General features: G+C 33.3%; 2 protein-coding genes across 5 annotated transcripts; both read left to right on the top strand.

Annotated features, from left to right (window-relative positions):
* Positions 1 to 1519: 1519 nt before the first annotated feature.
* LOC107031145 (probable transmembrane GTPase FZO-like, chloroplastic) lies at positions 1520 to 16029 on the top strand. 4 transcript variants are annotated; one of them, XR_003580214.1, is made up of 11 exons: positions 1520 to 2214; positions 3009 to 3565; positions 3671 to 3739; positions 4118 to 4309; positions 5565 to 5696; positions 11599 to 11685; positions 11807 to 12247; positions 12344 to 12511; positions 13435 to 13665; positions 14507 to 14621; positions 14709 to 14824. XR_003580214.1 is itself a non-coding variant. In XM_015232387.2 (11 exons), exons 1-11 carry the CDS (start codon positions 1731 to 1733, stop codon positions 15018 to 15020), a joined length of 2565 nt encoding a protein of 854 aa, XP_015087873.1. In that variant the 5' UTR covers positions 1520 to 1730; the 3' UTR covers positions 15021 to 15331. The 4 variants fall into 4 exon arrangements, 3 of the variants coding, with proteins under 3 accessions (XP_015087873.1, XP_015087872.1, XP_015087874.1); XM_015232387.2 differs by lacking the exon at positions 14507 to 14621 and adding an exon at positions 14933 to 15331; XM_015232386.2 differs by lacking the exon at positions 14507 to 14621 and adding an exon at positions 15528 to 16029 and having other exon boundaries at positions 1522 to 2214.
* Positions 16030 to 19594: 3565 nt separating this feature from the next.
* LOC107030809 (protein FANTASTIC FOUR 3-like) lies at positions 19595 to 20695 on the top strand. The gene has a single exon (XM_015232054.2). It carries the CDS (start codon positions 19831 to 19833, stop codon positions 20560 to 20562), a length of 732 nt encoding a protein of 243 aa, XP_015087540.1. The 5' UTR covers positions 19595 to 19830; the 3' UTR covers positions 20563 to 20695.
* The last annotated feature ends 357 nt before the right edge of the window (positions 20696 to 21052 follow it).

Raw genomic sequence — 21052 nt, 5'->3', positions numbered from 1 at the left:
GGAGCATGAGACTCTTGATAAAAAATGAGAGAAATGTTGAAAAGATCTCTAATCTTGGTGGGAATTTAGGGGGTATATTTCACGCATGTTGCAAGATCGGGGTATATTTAAATTCAATTAGTTATATAAGGATATATTACCAAAGACGATTAATAATTTAGAGATGAAACTAATAATACATGCCGAAATTTGGTATTATTGTTAGAAACCAAAAAATATTTACGTAAATCATTTATTTTGGAGTAAAAAATATTTATTTTGAATAAATAAGGTTTTTGACTAAACAGTAAAGCTATTTTTAGATAGAAGCAGAAATAGTATTTCCGCGGTTAGAAAAAAGCTAGAAATTTCTACTTCTTAATAAAAATTATAAAATTATTTCTTGCCAGACCAAAATAGTCATATATAATGGCAGTATTTAAATATTAATGGTGCATATTTTTAATCAATCAAAAACCTTAATCATGAGTAAATTACTATTTAAATTTATCTAATTATTGCTATAAAAAAAATACATCTTACAATTTTTTTACACCATAGTTCAAATTATTTTCATTATTTATAGTTTTTCCATTAACCCCCCAAAAAATATTTCTTGATAAATTAAATTTCTGTCGATTTAAAATAAACATTTAAATTATTTTACAGAGAAAAATGTTGTAAATCATAAAATTGAATTTTTAGCATTTTAGATATTAATAAAAAATATTGAAAATTACGTAGCCATAAAATATCAAAGAAAATTAAAAATTAGACAATTTTTTCCAAAAAAAATAGATATAATTGATTTTTTTTTTTTAAATAATATAGTTGTTATCGTGACTCTAAGTTGATAAACTTAGAACTCTTTTTATATAAAAAACATAATGCTATTTAATTGACGTAAATCTATTTATCCTCGAAAAATTGGAAAATGAATATTTTTTTACTTAAGTTGAGAATTTTAAATATTTTTTTTAATTATGGTTAGTTAGTATATTTTTTTAATTAAAAAACTAATTAATCTAGACTTTGAAATTTAAGTAACATAGGTATCATACATCTAGATAAAAACTTAGGAAAAATGTAGAGAAGAGAAATGGAGAGGGGCTGAATTCACATTTAAGACCGTAAAATATTTAATAAGGTGTCTAAGTGAATTATATGAATAAGTTTAAGAGATCAGAAATAACTTAGACCGAAATTAAACTATTATCACATATTTTGTATTAACTAAACTACACATGAAAAGACGTGAATTATGAATTGAAACCTCTACCAATATTATTATAATTATATATGTTTGTATGGATCAAGCGATATTACTTATTATGCTTTATAAGACATAACTTGTTATATTATAATATAAAAATATAAACTTTGTATGATAATTTTTTTTACATTAAAAATATTTTAGCATATCATTTTATTACATGACGAAGAACATAGATTAAAGTCTAACGAAAAATAAAGAAATTCGTGCTAATGCCCCATTTATTAACATGGAAAAATATAATAAATTTTGCCTACTTCAAAATTATTTTCGAATATTTGTTTTTTAAGCAAAGAAGTTAGTTTTGGAATTCGCGCTTTACTTGAAGCTCCTCCATTGATTCATTCTGAGCACAGTACAATTGGATAAGATAAGGCCTCACCGATATCCCTCCTCTTCCACCGCCGCCGTCTGCCGTCCGCCGTCACCGTCGTCGGAAAAACCGTAGCATTCGTGCGCGCGAAATTCATTATTCTCTATGGTATCTCTACAAACTATATACTCGAGCGTCCGCTCTCCACCGTGCCCTCTCTTTGTCCACCCTAGGCGCCGCCAGTGTTTCCACTTCCGGAGTCGCCGAAACTGCGCGAATAGCTCCGTGTACTCCCCTGTGGATAATGTGAAGCTCGTGATTAACAATGTAAACCGACCCGAGCAAACTCCTAGAACTCTTTTCCCTGGTGGATTTAAGAGGCCGGAGATCAAAGTGCCGGGTTTAGTGTTAAAGGTGAGCTGTGAAGATGTATTGCGAGATGAAACAGTTGTCAATGAGATAGACCAGGCGATTTCGGGTCGGGTTGATGTTGTGGTGCTCAGTGGCGGTGGAGCAAGCGGCGGGAAGTTGTACGAGGCTGCATGTTTGTTGAAGTCCATAATTAAAGGCAGGGCTTACTTGTTGATCGATGGACGTGTTGATATTGCTGCCGCGGTTAATGCCAGCGGTGTTTTGCTCTCTGATCAAGGTTGTGTTGTGCTAAATTGTACTTACCGTTTTGTATATTGTGCTTCACCTTACACAGTGAGTTTGTGCTATAATGTTTCAGATAAATATTATGGAAAATGAAAAACTACCTAACCATACTTTTGGTGGCTGCCTCAATTTATCACCATTATCGCTGAAATCCTACTAGTTTGGGATTGAGTAGGTGATTGATTGATACCCATAGGCTTTTATCATAGTATCTTTTGCTACATAATGTTGTGATCTTGAGTAAAGACGACATGAGCTGGATGACCATTTATCTAATAATCTAAAGTGATTGTTTAAATGTTACTAGTATCCGTTGCTAGTTATTTTCTTATATATTTCTAGCAACTAGTACTAGTGCAGTATTACTTGCAAAAAAAAAAAAAAATGTTACTACTAGTTGCGTTACAATTATTCATGATGGGACGTTGAGTGAAGCTGGTTTCTACAGATTCAATCCGAGCAATGAGAAATTATTTACTTGTAACACATTAATTATCACATACTCATTGATATAAATGTTGCTAATTACTATCTAAAGTGGTTCAATCTGAAACTAAATGTGTCTGAATAATAGTTCAAACTTCGTGAACAATGGTGAGAATTCCTAACCAAATCGCAATTAGCCATCACTAGCTCTCAATTTTAGATTCATTCATTTGGCTTCGCTGGAATGCAAATGTTCACAAGATCTGTAATTGATCTTCTAGATGCATGATCTGCTGTCTAAATTAAGTAGCTGCCTGCATTAATCATTGCTTGTGGATAACTTATTCTCCTTTCTAACAGATCTTCCTGCTATCGTGGCCAGAAACACAATGATGGATTCAAAATCTGAAGACTTAGTGGTTCTTCCTTTGGTAGCTAGAATTGTACAAACACCTGCTGCTGCAGTGGATGCCTCAAACTCTGAAGGAGCCGATTTTCTTATATATGAAGTCGGTGTCAATAGTAAACCTGAGGAGCTGGCGATCTCTGTATTTGAGCGTGTGAAAATTCCTGTTTTTGTCATGATTGGTTCTCTTGGGGATCGAAAGTTGTTCAATGAAGCATCAAATTTACTTGAATCAGGAGCTAGTGGATTAGTTATTTCGATGGAAGATTTGAGATCTGTGAGTGATGATGATTTTGGCAAACTGTTTTACAGCCCATCTGCTTTGAAGAAGAAAACGGAGGAAAAATCTCAGAATAACAGCCAGCTTAATTCGGACTTGGGGAATGGCTTTCCTGGTAGGAAGGGGGTGGCTGGCTTTATAGACTTACGGGATAGAGAAGAAAAATTGCTGGAAAATGAGAGACTGGTCTTGTGCGATGCCATAAATGTTATTGAGAAAGCTGCTCCAATGGTGATCTTGTTTTGTCAAAATTTAGCTGCTGAATTGTGGTACAGATAATAATTCATCTGTCAGCAGTTTTCTTTAGACTAACCTGGGATATTACTGAAATGGCAGATGGAGGAAATCTCACTTCTCAAAGATGCTGTTTCTCAACTTGATGAACCATTCTTACTGGTTATAGTGGTAATTGAGCGCTGAACTTCAGCAAATTCTGGTTCCAGGGATATGCATGGGTATTAGCTCTGAATTTCAAATGAGTATTTCCTTCTCTGGTCCAATCTAAATTTTGAGCAAATGCATAAAACTAAAATATTATAGACCTGAAGATGTTGTTTATGCATGTTTCTTGTTATTTCTTTGGCTCTCTACTTCTCTATTTTCGGTTTCTGGCATTTGTGACCTTTCTTTCTGTCTCTGTATCTGTCCCTGTCTCTCTTCTCTTCCTCCATATTACTGTGTTTTCAAGACCACATATAGTGTCTCATTCAGCATAATCATTATTATTACTGTTTCTTCATCCTCTTCGTTTTCCTTTCTGAATGCATTTTCTTGATAAACTAGGGAGAATTCAATTCTGGAAAATCTACTTTCATCAATGCTCTTCTTGGGAAAAAGTACTTGAAAGATGGGGTTGTTCCTACAACCAATGAGATAACCTTTTTGCGCTATTCGGATGTTGATGAGTCACAGCGTTGTGAAAGGCACCCAGATGGTCAATATGTTTGCTATTTGCCGGCTCCAGTTCTTGAAGAGGTGAGTTGTCTAGTCTGAACGTGAAGATGACTTCCAATTTTACATTTCATCAGTGAATTTAATTGGAAATCTAGTTTACGTGGGAAAATTGTATGTGCAAGTAAATATGCCAATGCTATCTTCTACATATCGGGGGGGGGACTTCATTTGACTTACCATTTTATGTTCCTCACTTGTTGACTATGTGCAGTTGTCTGATTTGAGACACATTTTGTAGTTATACATCATTATGTTGGTTTATTATGCGGTTGTTAACCTTAGTAAATCATATGACGCTGTTATATGCAAATGTTTGTTAAAGTTTCATAATTGATGTCAGATATGATTTTCACACCAGTTGTTACTAATTTCAGTTTCAAAGAGTTATTGCACATTTGCTTTTGATCAATGGTTTTCGCCACATATTTTGCTGGATTTTTTTATGCTAGATACTAGGTGCTTCCTAAACTGTGCATTTTTATAATTGTACACTATATTTATTATTTTGCAACTGATATGGGTTAATTGTGTTCTAGATTAAGTGGGCGTTTGGACATGAAAATTGTGAAATTTGGGAAAAAAGTAGTACTCCCTCTGTCCCAATTTATAGCCACACAAATATCTCACTTATTTTAGACCACAAGTTTTTAAAGAGTCTTTCTTTCTTGAACTCCGTGCCGAGTCAAACTAACTCATATAAAATGGGAAGGATGGACTTTTTGTTTTCAAGTTGAAAATGGTATTTGAAAATTGGAGTTGTGTTTGGACCTAAATACAAATTGGAATTGTTTTTGAATTTGATGAGTGATTTGGAGAGAAGATTGTGAAAAGAGCTATTTGGAGTTTTTCGAATTCCGGAAAATTATGTTGAATTCTGGAAATCTGTAACACTTCTATGTCCAAAATTCCAAACAGTTTTCCGGAATAAAATTCTGGAAAAAGTGAAAATTATCCATGGACATATGGGCACTAAACTTTAGATCTGGACTTCAAATGGACTGGAGCAACTCTCCACATGCCTGTGTGGTCTCAGGTCCTAAATATGTATGGTGTATAAAACTCACTAAGGTGGTTATAATTGGTAGTCTAAAGGATACATTTCATATGTTACAATTTGGTAGAGTTCTCTTTCATAGAAAGTCAAATTTCCTGCTTTTGTATTTGCCTAATCTAATATTTGATTGTCTCTCTATGATATAAGTCTCCTTACAGCTTGATTTGAGTTCTTAATTTCCATGCCCGGCTCTCCAATTTTTTTGTTGTTATATTCTGGCAGATGATTATTGTTGATACTCCAGGAACAAATGTGATTCTTCAAAGGCAACAAAGGCTGACAGAGGAATTTGTGCCTCGTGCAGATCTGCTTCTGTTTCTCATGTCTGCTGATCGACCATTAACTGAAAGTGAGGTATGGTTTTGTCACTTGTATGAGTACCACTTCAGTATTCTTAAGGTTACAGAATCTAGGACCTTGTATGTGGCTTGCTTGTGTTGCCGCCCCTCAAGAATGAGGACTTTGGGTTTCCGGAGATTAAGGTAGGATTTTGCATCTGCTTTCAAATTTTTGTAGCTAGAATATCATAATTTTGTTCACTTGTCTCAAACAATCAAGAAATACAAGTAAAATTTTACCATCGCAGTACTCCCTCTGTCTCAAGAATGATATCTTTCTGTATTTAGAAACAATTTTATCTTATTTATAGTCATATAAATATTATGACTTGTTTTAGATCACAAGTTCCAAAAATTTTGTTTCCTTTCTTAAACGCCATATGAATGGGATGGAGGGAGTATTCCATAGGGTGATGCATTAAAGTAACTTACCAAAAGGGAATCTTGTTTTTTGCTACATGCATATTGCTTTTGGTTCACTATGGCCCAAAGAGACAACCTTTCCTCTCAGTCGATTCTGACAAACTAGGTTTAAGTGTCATAGTTGTGGGATGGTGGAAAGAGCACCACCCCAATTGGGAATGAGTGAGAAAAGCTATTTTCTTGTGATAGCGCTGCTGCACTGGCCAGCCACCTTTAGGCAACCTTCACATTTCATGCTCAAGTGTGGTAGCTAGATCGGATTTGGTAAAACAATTGCCCGTTGATTGGAAGAGCTGTGGTTTCTAAGGAAACTAATGATTGGTCTTCTGGAAATGTTGTAGATGTCACCGGAGCTTCAGTAGCGACATCTATTCCTTCCGTCCCCTAGAAATCTCAGACTTGTTATCTCAATCTACAGTTCAGATGTGATTCGGTGCTGTAGTATTCTTAAGGATTTATAAGACCTCTGTTGCAATTTAATTCTTGCCACTTGCTTTATATAATGACAGTAAAAGACAATGTGATATTCTTCATGCTTCTTTGCTTTTAGCTTTTCCTATTTACTGAATTTATAGTGAATACTGACTGTTAGGATCCGTTAGTTGCAGACACTTGAGTGCTAATGCCTAATGCCAACCAATTTCATATTTGTGTCAGTCCATAATTGGAGTTTGAACAAGTAGATTTTGTTTAGGATTCTTTATCAGATAGTCCTGTATTTATGTGCATTCTCTGTAAATTCTATGCCCCAGTTACACTGTGGAAGCACTGACTGGACCTTACCGTTAAGGAAACCATAAAGCAGAAAGTGTTACTTTACTGAAGCAAATTATTTCTTTTAGGGATCATCTGGAAGCTCTGCTGTGACTTGTGACTAAATTTGTATGTGTTAGAAAATAATGATTGTGTAATACTTTCTTTTGTCCAAACAGGAAGTCTTTCATATGCTTTGACCATCACTTCTTTTTGATCAAGTAATAAAATAATTATATTAAGAAGGGGCAGGAAACAGGGGCCGTATAAAAGAAGTATACCAAAAAGTAAAATATCTCATGAAAAGAAATGGTTTTCTATGGAAGGCATCCAATCCCGTACACATATAGGAACCTTGTGGTTGCTCCAAAAAGAAAGAGGGGTCGTTTGGTTTGGTGTACTAGATGAAATAATTCTTTTGTTCAAATTGGAGTTTTTCTAATAAGCAAGAAGCTGATCGCTTTGAGAATGCAAAGCCAAGGTTAAAGTTGGAAACAACTTTTTATCCATCTTAAACTCAAGACACATTTCAGATTATAGAAATGTATATTCCATTGTTAATACAATAATCAAATGTTCAACTAAAAATGCATATAAGTGAGTAAATAGTCCCTTAACTATAGGAGTAGGTCTAAAATGGTCCTTTAACTATACACTTAATGGATATAATCTTTTAACTATTCAAAAACTTATCAACTTTGGTCCCTTAACCGACACTTATCTGTTTTAGTCCCTTAACTATAAACTTACCGATTTTAGTCCTTTAAGTATTCAAAAACTTAGCCGGTTTGGTCTTTGTCCATTTTTTAAATATTAATAGCTTAGGCTTCTATTAACGGAAATCTTTGTAAAATTAAATTTTTAGCCCATTTCTTAAGTTGTTTCTCTATCCCTGCCCTTTTTCCTTCAAACTACTCTTATTAAAAGAACAATAATGTCAACGATTTTAAATAAAATTAATGAGGAGGAAAGAAGATATAAGTCCTATGTTTATTTAATGGAGGATAAAATTAAACATATAATTGTTGTTGATGACTTGAATCCACACTTGAATATGCTAATCAATTCAAATTTTATTTAATTTATCCAAATTTTCTTACTAAAATAAAATGAATAGAATAATAAAATTAATCTATTCTTAAAAAAAATAAAATAAAATTGCAAACTACCATTTTATAAGCTTCAATTTCTGAAAAATTAAACAAATTCTGTTTAGTGAAGTTGTCAGAGTACAAACTTTGGATTTAACGGGTAATGATTTTTTTCATTTATAATAAAGTTTAGCATATTAAAGTCATTAGTAGCAATAGTATGCTTCATTTTATCCCCGGTTGAATAAAATTATGACTTATATTTTCTTTCCTCATGAGTTTATTTTAAATAGTTGAGGTTAAGGTTATTTACATAAGGTTAATTTGAAAAAAAGGTAGCGGCAATAGCAAAACAATAGAAAAAGTTGCTTTTTCTAAAGGATTTAATTTCTAGAGGCATGGATTCCATTAACATAAACCGAAGCTATTTGTATTAAAAAATGGACAAAGACCTAAGTTTTTGAATACTTAAAGGACTAAAATCTATAAGTTTATAGTTAAGGGACTAAAATCAGTAAGTGTATAGTTAAGGGACCAAAGCTGATAAGTTTTTGAACAAGGACTAAATCCATTAAGTGTAGTTAAGGGACCATTTTAGACCTACTCCTATAGTTAAGGGACTATTTATGTCATTTTCTCCCAAATAATACATGGACTATTAAATCCCAGTATTATAATCCACAATCTATGTTGCTTGGAATCTTCAAATGTACCTCCAAGTGCATGTTGAATCCTCCACAAGTAATGCATTTTCGGAGGATTTGCCACGGGTACAACATTATTTTTGTATAATTCGAGCTACATAGCCTGCACAACTTTATTCCGTAAATGAATGCACCTAAGAATTAGAAGCTATTCCTCAAATGTACAAAATCCTTCTCTATTCCATCAAAAGCTCTCTTATTTCTCTCTTCATATGGTCCACAAAGTGCTAGAGGAGAAACATTTCATGCCATGCTTCTTCCTATCCGTCTTCTAAAAGTCCAACTAAATGCCAAACTGACACAAGTAATCTTCCTCTTTCTCTTCCTCAAGTTCTTTGGCTTCAAGATCAACTTCTTCACAACTAACCAAGCAAAAAAAACACTTGTTCCTCGACACGCTAGGGATCTGTACTGAAATTTGTAGAAAAACTGACACCTCCCTTATCAGAAGCTTCTCATAATAGGACTTAATAGAATATATGTCGTTATTCCTGTCCCTTATCTCCATACATGGTTATCCAGCGTAGTGCTTTGGTTGTGAGGCATTCACAAACTTTGGAATTCTTTTTTATTTTGAATTGGACCAAACTTTGAAACTGTGTGCTCCAATCGTGCAAAGTCCTCCTAAACCTCAAATTCCAATGCTCTTCTCCACCTTGCAGACTGCTTAGTTGTGGGACTGACATCTCTTTTTGGCATGAGATTCTTACATACATGTTTGGAAGTTTAATTTGAAAATATTGTTCCCATACCACATATGTCTCCATTCTTCCCCTGCTCCGATTCCTCACCCTGATTGATGTGTTCCCTATAGCTACTTCCGCACCTTCAAAATATTTCTCCATAGCGCACTACCATAGGGAAGTGAAACACTCTTAGTCCTTCACCACCTTATAAAACTGCATGCTTCTTCGTGATCACTCCTCTCCAAAGAGCATTTACACCTGCCTAAAATCTCTATGCCATAGAAAATCCCACTGAAATTTATGCAACTTCTCTGTAACACTGCCGTGAGCATGTAGCAAGAACATGATATATGTGGGGATACTCAATAGTTGGCTCTTGATTAATACTTCCTCTTTCCCTTTTGATAAGTACCTCTATCACCGGATTCTTATCTGATTAGTTTTTATTTGTAAAGTTTTTGTAAAAACGAGTAATTAAATTCTATTTTCTCTCCTATTTACTATGGCGACGAAGAATCAAATTATCACTATATTTATTTTAGATGTTCCTAACGGTAAATCAAGATGAGTCGTAGGAAGAGCCCCAACTTTGCAGTTCGCCAATTCAACACATGTGCTAGGGCCTCAGTATTCTCTACCTGCGATTTTACTATCACAAATTGACTTAACTTGAACTGGGACCTTTTCCTTCATTAGGCATTACCTCTGGCATTATACTGATTCGAAGGGTTTTACAAGCTCACTTTGTCTTATAAACCGTAATCTTGCCAAAGTCATCGTATACAGCTCTTGAATATTCTCACATTCTGTGGATTGTCATAGTGAGGCAGCAAAAATACTATGATCAAAGATGCTGCTTTTGCTGTTACAACACCGAAGTGTTAAGGAGGGGGTGGGTTATTTGAGCCTTTTAGGTGTTGAAGTAGCTTTGATGAGATTATTACTTCTGGAAATTTAGTCAGCATTTGACCACAAACACAAAATAAAAAATCACCTTATTTGGAATTTTTTAAGTTGGAGTTGGAGTTATGTTTGACTTCACTTTTTGCAAAAATTTTTTAGAATTTGAATGTATTTTTTCCAGATATGTTTTTTATCCCCAATTTCTAAGAGCTAGCAAAATCACCCAACTCGATTAGATTCGCTCAAACATACAATCAAATTTTCTCTAAACGAATAATATCCCAAAATAGATAGTCACACGATGTCATAGATTAGGTCCCATATATAAGCTACTACATACTACTAAAGATATCTTTTTACTTAATTTGGAATTTTTGAATTTGGAGTTGAAGATACAGTTGTGTTTGGTTATAATTTTTGCAAATAATATCTGGTTGTTTGAATGTACTTATTCTAAAAAACATGAAATGTGATTTAAACATGAAATAGAATTTACATGGGAATATTTTGATAAAGAGGAAAAAAATTAGGGTATATTTGAAAAAAGAAAAATATAATGAAAGTGCATACAAGGTTTTGGGTGTTCCTCAAATTCCAAATACAATTTCAAGTTGTATTTGGAATTTTCATGGCCAAACACTTATTTTCAAAAAGTGAATATTTTCCCGAGTATATTTTTTTTAGAATAACTTTGTGATAGTGTATTATATTTTTGTTATGAACTTTTGCTTGTTTGGTAAGTTTGTATAAAAGATTGAGACAATTTTAATAGTTTTTGCAACTTTTTGTAAATCCTAACCATCTAATTAATTAATTGACTAGTTACTTAATTGATGACAATTAATTTAAAATGTTCCCTTTTTGACAAAAGAGGTTTTTTTAGTATTTTCATTCTTATCCACACAAGTTCAGCGGATCATTTTTGGTAAAGAAAACAAGAAAACATACCCCGTTATGATTCGTTAAAAATTAAATTCACATAAACAATATAGCTAAACGTTTGTCCAATTTCCTTTATAATTTACCGGATTAAATTTTATGGATGATCATCCAAGTTTTTTGCTTGATAAAAAAACTACGACTTTGATTTATTTTATTTCAGTTAGAAAATTAACTTTTATTACGAAAAAGTAGTTAGACTATAGTTATGTATAACAAAAATAATATTAGTCTGCTAAATACAAGCAGCTTGCAACAATGTTTAAATTGTCATCTAGACCTACTTATTGATGTCTTGCCCCTTCTTATAGTTTAGAAAAAAGAGTTCAATTTCTTGTGATTTTCAGGATATCTATTGTCTTTCTTTTGGTCTTCTTTTGCCAAAAGTTAATCTCAATTGCAATTCTGGTGCTCATCAGGTTAGTTTTCTGCGTTACACTCAGCAGTGGAGTAAGAAGGTCGTATTTGTGCTGAACAAGTCTGACATATACAAGAATAAGGGCGAGGTTCGTCATACACTTGCTGTTGTGATATTGTCGAGTGAGAAAATAATTTCTTACTATACATGGATATAAAAGCTGGACCATTTTGATTGAAGTCATTTATTCTTATTATTTCATGATATAGTTGGAGGAGGCCATTACATTTATCAAAGAAAATACACGGAAACTGCTGAATACAGAATCCATAACACTGTATCCAGTATCTGCACGGCTTGCTCTTGAGTCAAAGCTTTCTACTTTTGATGATTCCCTTAGTCAAAACAATGGGAGTTCAAATAATGATTCTCACTGGAAAACCGAGAGCTTCTATGAGCTCGAAAAGTACTTGTCTAGCTTTTTGGATTCATCTACAAGTACTGGAATTGAGAGAATGAAGCTGAAGCTTGAAACTCCAATTGCCATTGCTGAACAACTACTTTTAGCTTGTCAAGGACTTGTGAGACAAGAATGTCAGCAAGCCAAACAAGACTTGCTGTTTGTTGAGAATCTTGTCAGTAGTGTAGAAGAGTGCACAAAGAAGCTGGAAGTTGATAGCATTTCATGGAAGAGGCAGGTTCTATCTCTGGTATGGGGTTGATATTGTTGTGACTAATATCAATTCTCATGTGTTTCACTAACCTTTGGCATGTGTCCTTAGTAGACTTTGTGCACTAACATGCAGATAAACTCTGCTCAAGCACGTATCGTCCGGCTTGTAGAATCAACGTTACAATTGTCAAATGTTGATCTTGTCGCTACATATGTATTCAGAGGAGAAAACTCTACTCAAATGCCAGCTACCATTAGTGTCCAAAATGACATACTCGGTCAAGCGGTTCTTGAAGGACAAGTGAGTGCATTATTCTGTGCTGTGACTGATCAGAGTTGAGCTCAATTGTCCTCTTTTCATTTTCTGATAAGTTAATAGTTGTCCTCTTTTCTCCTTTGCTATCGGAAGTAGCACTGTTGTTATTTGACTCGGTCATTCTCTCCAGCTATTAGCAAATTAGAAGTATGATTGAAATGGTTGTTCGTATTTGTTATTTTCCGTCTATTTCCACCATGTGAAAGTGGATATTTCCAATTCTGAATTTTACTGGTCATTAGATGAAGAGCTCTGAATATAATTTGGAAAAAATAACCTCCTATGACATTTGTTTTGATTGTATACGTGCATGTGAAAAAATTACGTGCAGCAGGTAGAAATACTGCAAACTTGCCTTCTGGATTTGAAGGCAAAGGCAAAGTGATCAACCCCTTCTATTCCAAATGGATTAGATGTGGGTATATCAATAAATGCTCATAATATTATCTTTCTTCTAATTCATCTGGCAAGTTAGTTTATTGTCTTTTTCTCTCATCTAGCCTCTAAGTGGGCTTCATTTCTTCTAGTGAAGATAACTCCTGTTGATTTCTCCTGGAATGAAGTTTAGATTCCAGGACGTATTTGATTTACTTTAGGTGCATGAGTCTGTTTTCTTTTTCACACCAGGAAATTTTAGGTATGTTTCAATTTTCAAATTGGGCTCAATTGTTTGACTTGTATTTGATAGTGACCTTTTTGTGCCTAAGCCGGTGGTATGGACGCTTTTTGGTCTTCCTTTTCTTCCTTCTTTGATCTTCCATGTAGTTATAATAGTGTTATCCCAGTATCCTAGTGCAGACCTTAATTTCATAGCCGAAGATATTTTGTTTGATTCCTGTTGCTTTGACTTGTGTGAATAAATTTCTATAGCTAATTTTATTCTCCGTGAAAATGATCTTTGGTGGCAGAACCTTCTCGGGGAGTACACTAAGTGGTTACAGTCAAAGAGGGACCAGGAAGTACAATTCTATAAGCAGTCTTTTGAAAAAAGATGGACTTCATTGGTGAATCCGTCTGACCAAATTGAGTTAGGCACAACTGGTGTGCTGGATAGAAAATCTGAAGTTACCATAAGTGTCATAGAGGATTTCAGTGCTGCAGCTGCTTCAAAATTGCTTGAGAGAGATATTCGTGAAGTGGTGCGTTTTTCTGCTAATGCTAATTAACTGAACTGGTTTGTGCTTTCTGCTGGTGTTTGGACCCTGTTAAGTTGCTGATTTTGACATGTTTAAAGTCAGTTATCACTTGCATAAATTTATATTGTATCCTTTCTTTGCCTCATTACTCTCCCCCTGCCCAGAATAAAATAAAAAAGATAGAAAACCTCCCAACCCTTAACATCATATTTTAATAACATCATGACCTCATTAGAAAATTAGGTATGGTTGCGTGTTGTTGGGTTGTGACATCTTCTTAATATCATTTTATGTCGAGATGCTTCTTCTGGCTATACATTCTTTGTTTTTTCTTTCTAACAGTTGGGATCTTTTCTCTTTTGGGAGTGGGGAATCAGGTAAAAATTAAAATGGGTAGAAATATGTCATCCGTGGTAATAGATTTAGACAGAGGTTAGTGTGGTTTTTTTTCTTTGAGAAGCCTCGTGGAGCTTTCTTCGTCTCTCTCACAGACAAGGGAGGGGGAGAATTGTGTTATTTTGTTTTATTTTTTCTTAGTGTCAAATGAAGATGCCTTTTTTGCCTTCGCTCACACCTTTCAATTTCTTCTCAAGTTCTATGCTTATCTTTGGTTCTGGAATAGAATTTTCTATGAATAACCAAAAATGTGGAGGTTTTTGTATATCTGGAAGACCAAATCAGATGCTTTATTGGAGAGTAGAGATCAGCGCTAATGATATCCTATTGTTTTAAGCTCATCTGTCTAGTTTAATACCCAATAAAACCACATTTCACTGTGCTATTTCCAGTTGGGTGATAGATTATATGTTTTTTCACATTTTTAGAGAGTTTGACCTCTTTTCAGGTCCCCTATAAAGATTCGAGATAGTTAGGAGAAGAAATCAGTCACAAAGTTCATCTTTTGCTTTCTAGGTCTTTTGCAAAGCCATTTGTGGGGGGTGCAATATGAATGAGTAGAGGTGTTTATAAATTTGAAGGATACATATGTTAGTTAAAATATGATATACATAAAACAAATTTCTGAGGGAAGTTCATTCACTTTTCAGTTCTTGGGTACTTTTGGTGGTCTTGGAGCAGCTGGTTTATCAGCGTCGCTTCTGACATCTGTTCTTCAAACCACATTAGAAGACCTCCTTGCACTTGGCCTTTGTTCTGCTGGCGGGTAATCCTCTTATTTTCAATTTAAATTTTCTAATGTCTTTAATTTTCTCAAAGTGTTGCATCTTTATTCGTTTATGAGGATTTCCAAAACTTTTTGCTGCTTGTATAGGTTGCGTAACGTCCAATGCTTTTGGATGATGAATCAAGTCATAATGTTAATAGTAGCTCTGATATGTATTCTGTTATTTGCGAGCTGATGTGATTTCTTGGGCACACAGATTACTATCCCATTGGAACATCCTAGGTTGTCTACTCAGAGCCTTTTCCGTGCACTTGGTGGATTTACCTAACATTAAGTCAGTTAGAGCTTCTAGTTTTGTTTTAATATATTGTAATTGGTCGTTAACTGCTGGCTCATAGAGGTCAAAGATTCCTGTTTCCATGCAAATCAATGTTTCATAATGAGTACACTAATTTAAGCAAATGTAGATCCTGATCTGAACACGTGTAATGCTGTTCCGTTTCTTCCAATTAGAAGTCTATAATTTTTGTTGTCTTTTGTAGATAAGAGAGTGACTTTTGGATTGGGAATGTCTATTTAAATCTTTATTGCTGTTATGTAACATTTTCAGTAATATTGTTCGCTCTTGAGTTTCTGCATGTCTGGAGAAAAGTTACGAATTATCTTTTATTTGATAGGATTTTCCCCCTATCTTCAGCAATTGTTTGTTTTGTATCATAATTAAAAATTGTCCCTTTTATAGTTTATTAGCGGTCTCCAACTTCTCATCCCGGAGACAGCAAGTGGTAGATAAAGTAAAGAGGACTGCTGATGGCCTTGCACGTGAACTCGAAGAGGCTATGCAGAAGGAGCTCTTGGAGACGACTAGTAATGTGGAGGACTTTGTAAAACTCATCGGTAAGCCATATCAAGTTAGAGCTCAAAACAGACTGGATGAACTGTTAGCGACTGCAGAAGAATTGACAATTATTGAGAAGAAACTGAAATCATTGCGAATTGATATCCAAAATCTCCATGTTTCATAACAGGTGGAGTCCCTTTACCTTTTCGTTTTGGAGCTAATAATTTTCTCACGTAGGCTGTTGTAATGTCTATATATAGTGTCCACTATTTCATGTCAAGATTCCAATTAGTTAATGTATAAGCAATCTGATTCAACTGAAATAAGTTATCTGGAATTGAATGGCATATCTATCACAAGCATCTGATATATGATAGAATATTGGGGACCAGTTAGTATAACATGTCATCAGGTTTCTATGTAGTGTTTTTAACTGTCTTATTTTAAGTTTTTGACTCGAACGGAATAGAGTAAGAAAACACTACCACAAAATCAGGCATAAATACGCACACTTCTCATTATAAACTTATATGAGTATAAACAAAAGAATGCTCTAGCGAGAAAAAAACACAGGCTGGCCCAGGAGTAGGGGTGTGCATCGATTAGTTCGGTTCGGTTTTATGTATTATTGGTTTAGTTTCGGCTTTTAAAAATGCTAACCTAATAACAAACCAATAAAATATTCTTCATCGATTTTTGATTTATTGGTTTTTGATCATTATCGGTTCAGTTTTTGATTTACCCAATAAGAAAATATCCGCAAAATATTATGTCTTCTCACTTCTCTAAATGCTTTGATATAGTGAAATAAGAAACACAACGAGAAATTGCATCAATAAGAGAAAATATAGTACGAAGGTTATAATTACATGTTAGCACCAAAATATAATACGAAATTTTTTATGTTAATCAAATTACGAATCTTTGTAAACGTACAAATGCTACAACCTGCAATTACAAAGTAAAACTAAAATAAACTAGTCCAACAAGACTAAAATTAAAATTAAAATCAAATAGTTACAATTGTGAACTTCTTACTCTAATCTTTAGGATTTGAGTAAATAGTAAAAACTAATAAAGTGGTTTGGTGTGAAGTTGGTAGAATACTAAAAATTTGATATAGTTATAGTGTTTAATTATATATCAAATTATTAATATTTTAATAATTAGGAAGGATAAAATAATGAATTATTATCGTGTTATTGGGTTATCGATTTACCCAATAACCCAATAGTAAAAATTGATACCGAATAAATGAGCCAATAAATTTTTATTATAAACTCATTAAAAACTCAATAACTCAATAACCTAATAATAAAAATCGAATAATATTTTTTCAGTTCGATTTTTGCACACCACTACCCGAGAGGGGTTCAATAATTTTGGTGACTTATAAGTCAAACTTTTAAGGAAAGGGTTAAATATTTTTTTTTTAATTAAGAATTTGTTTTATTTTTAAAATTTTAAAACTAATTTTATACATATTAAAGACAAATTTTCTGCATTTACTTTTCTCCGTGAACACACCCAAATGAGACATACAAGGTTGCCCGATTCTTATTAGTTCACATTAGATATGGGTGAACCAATGAGACAAACCATCAGAGGAACATAGTTCTTTATTGCACCTTTTTAGATGACATTTGTAACTTCAAAACATATCAAACAAACCACATTTTTGGTAATTGGGAGCTTAGCTTACACACATTTTGATTAATTTATATATTTATACTTTCATTTTAATTTATATGATATTTTTATTTATTCAGAGTCACACAATTTAAATTTGACTAAAAATTTATGCATTGAACTCTTCAATTTTTTTGAAACTTAAATATATAACAATAATTATCTAAAATTTGAACATGAAGTCTTACTCGTCATTGACCTATTAGCCACACCCATTGGTGCTAAATCATTTATAACATTCTTTTTCTTCAAGTGATGGCATCTATACATACATCTACTATAATGAGGTTAAAGAGAAGTTTGACCAATGGTGAGGTTACACTCTAAAGGCAAAGAAATGTTGGGACTCTTTGCACCTCAAGATGCCACATTTGCACTCTTTAATAGGGGATTAGGTAACTAATAAATCTATTCAAGTGCTAAGAGGACATCATTTGGTCGGTGACTTAAACAAATGAAACCTTGTCATATTTTTTTCACAATCAAGTCACCTAAAAAGTTACCACTACAATTAATTATTTATAATAAGTAAATTTAGTTATTTAAAAATATAAAGCAAAAAGTTTGAATAAAATAGGGGTCAATGTCAAATTTTTTTCTATAAGAAAGACGTGAAGGTAAGGTGGATGAATAAACGAAAAAACCGATTCGATACTTCTGTGGTGTAGGATGATATTACAAGTCATAATTACATGAATATGTCATTTAACTTGACTTCAGTTGACATCTATACTCTCTGATTTTTTATATGCATAAGCATACACTTAAACATGTATAAAATCAAATAGGTAGATACACACGTTCTACTGATATAATACATGCAAGATGTCACATAGGATACAAAATTGCCACACAGGACATGATGAATGTGTCTATTTATTCAATTTTATACAAGTTTTAGTGCCTACTTGTATATATTCAAAGTTGAAGGAACAAATGACAACTAAAGCCTTTTTAAAAAGCATATTTATATATTATGCCAAATTACCATTACTGAACCCTTAATCCAATTTAGTGTTTTTTTTTCTCTTCATTATTGAAGTTGCTCAAATGATGTAAGACTAATTTTAGGTTTAGGTTTCGTCCTAGTCCAATTTAAAAAAGGGAAAAGGCTCAAATATGCCATTAAACTTTCAGAAAAAGCTTATTTATGCGATCAATTTAAATTTTGGCTCATTTATGCCATTACCGTTAAAGAAAAGGCTATTCATGCCATTATTTTTCAATGGTGATTTTGCAAAACCATTTTTGACACATGACCAATTATAATTCGGCCACGTCATCAATTTTTTTAATAAAAAAATAAAAAAAATTTCAAATTTTGATTTTTTTTGTTAAAAAATTGATGATGTGGCCAATTATGAGTCGGCCACGTCATCAATTTATTTAATAATAAAAAAAAATTAATTCAATTTTTTTTCAGAAGTATGATTTTTTTAATTAAAAAATTGATGACGTGACCGAATTATAATTGACAACATGTCAAAAATGGTTTTCCAAAACCACCATAATGGCATGAATGAGTCTTTTCTTTAACAGTAATGGCATAAATGAGCCAAACTTTTAACTGATAACATAAATAAATCTAATCTGAAAGTTCGATGACATATTTAAACCTTTTTTTTTTAAAAAAAAAGAGGTTAAAAAGCACAAGTGAAATGAGGGGGTGGGGGGTGAAAAAAGCAAAATGTATATATATCATCAAAAAAAAATATCAGAAGGAATCCTTTTTGATGGTTCACTTTTAGATAGGAAAAGAGAACAACCCACCAAAATCCACACGTTATTTAGTTCTTTCTTTCTAAAAGAAATTCTTAAAACTCACCAATCAAATTTTAGCTTAAAGAAAGAGAAAAAATAATAATGAGCTTTGGCCAACTTCCAATTATTTGTAGCTTCCCACTTTTCTTTGTTGCTTTCCTCAATTTTATTGTGTGGCAGAGTGAAACCTAAATAATTCTAGTGGCACCAAAAGTTCAACTCCTCCTCTTTGCAAATAGAGAAACCCTCCTTCAATTAGTGAATGAGCCAAAATTTTTACTAACAGGTTCAAAATATAAATAAATTAAAAAAGGTTCAACATCTGATATATATATACATAAAAAATAATTTTAACCATATATAAGTAATGTATTTTTTCACCAAAGAAAATTCAGATGAATTCCTAGACTTGAGCCATCCCGCTCCAAAAAAAAAAAAAGCTTAAGTGGTTACTTTTTGGTTCTATAAATTCAACCTTACCCCTTTCACTTCTCTTTCATGTTCTATCCATTCTCTACCTTCCCTTTTTCTATCCTTGTTTTTTTCCCCCCCATTTTTACCTTCAATTTGCCACCCTCTTAAGCATTATTACTTATGGTTAGGTACATTTTAGATAACAAACATAATGAGTTTAAAAAATAATTATCCTCATTTAAGCACATGGTTTTCTCAACACTCAAAAACTTCACATTTCTACTTTTAAGTAAATATAAAAAGTAGACCAAATCCTCTGTTTTTTCCCCTGTTCTAAAACATGACCTCAACTTCCACACTATATCAAGGGCTACAATCTTGTCTAGAGCCCAAAATGGCACCTCCTACACCAAATTTCTCACAACCTATCACATTGCCACAAACGTCTAAAATATGTCAACATGAAGATGAAACTGAACAAGAAAATGACAATGTTGGTGGCTTGAGCTTTATCCAAGCACTTGCAAATCCTTGTCAATACTCGAAAAAAGGCGATGAGAAGGACGAAATCTATGTTCATCCTTTGGTGAAACTCTCTTCTCTCAACACAAATAGTTTGAATATGTGCACTGAAAGCTTAGGAAGTGAAACAGGCAGTGACATTAGTGAAAACATTGAGGAAAAAGAAACTATTTCTCACAGAGTTCAACGATCAAAATGTAGAGAATTCGCGAAAAAAATCAAAAGGGTAGCTAGTTATCCACCTCCACTAACTTCAATGAGTGGAAATGAAGGTGTCCAAATTAGGCCTCATCGCGAGGGTGGTCGTTTATTATTAAAAGCAACATCAATCACTTCTTGGAACTCTAGTTTTCGAGTTGAACGTGCTAATGGTAGGCTCAAGCTTTCTTTGTTAATACATGGAGAAGAAGATGTCATAATCCAAAATGATGAAGAAAGTTGTAGTAGTAAATTAGGAGAGTATTCAAGTAGACCAACAAGGTGCAAAGCAAGTGGTAGTAGGAATAAATGGATTTCATGTTGGGAGCCATTTTGGGTGGCTATTTCCTAAAAGCTAGAAAAAGTTTTCTTTTGGAGGTTTGGTAGTTGGATCACTTGTCTTTCATCATCAATGTTTGCTACTATCATGTTGTTTCTTTTTTTCTTATTTGATTATGTAAACGTTAGTTATTATGGTTATTGGACATACTATCGCGTCTACCAAACAACAAATTATAATACTCATCCATCCTATTTTAACTGTCGTTTTACTTTCACAAAAGTTTGTCCAACATAATTGTAACTAATAGTAATTCAAGACTAACATTGACAATTATTCCCAACCGGCAACTATTCTCTCAACATATTAAAAAAAGTAATGTACAATATTTCAAGAGGAAAAATTAGTCTACCTTTATATTTATTAAATAGGGTTGACTCATGAGCGGCTCAAAAATATTAGTGATCTAAAGCAAAAATTAAACAGGGCCTTAAACTTGAATTGTTAATAACTTTTACATAATTGATTTTTTAAATTATTCTTTTATGAGGTATAGTACTCC

Source organism: Solanum pennellii, chromosome 9, assembly GCF_001406875.1.
Source record: "Solanum pennellii chromosome 9, SPENNV200".
In the NCBI taxonomy this organism is placed as follows: Eukaryota; Viridiplantae; Streptophyta; class Magnoliopsida; order Solanales; family Solanaceae; genus Solanum; species Solanum pennellii.
The sequence above is the reverse complement of the archived record's forward strand: the minus strand, read 5'-3'. Positions and strand labels throughout refer to the sequence as shown.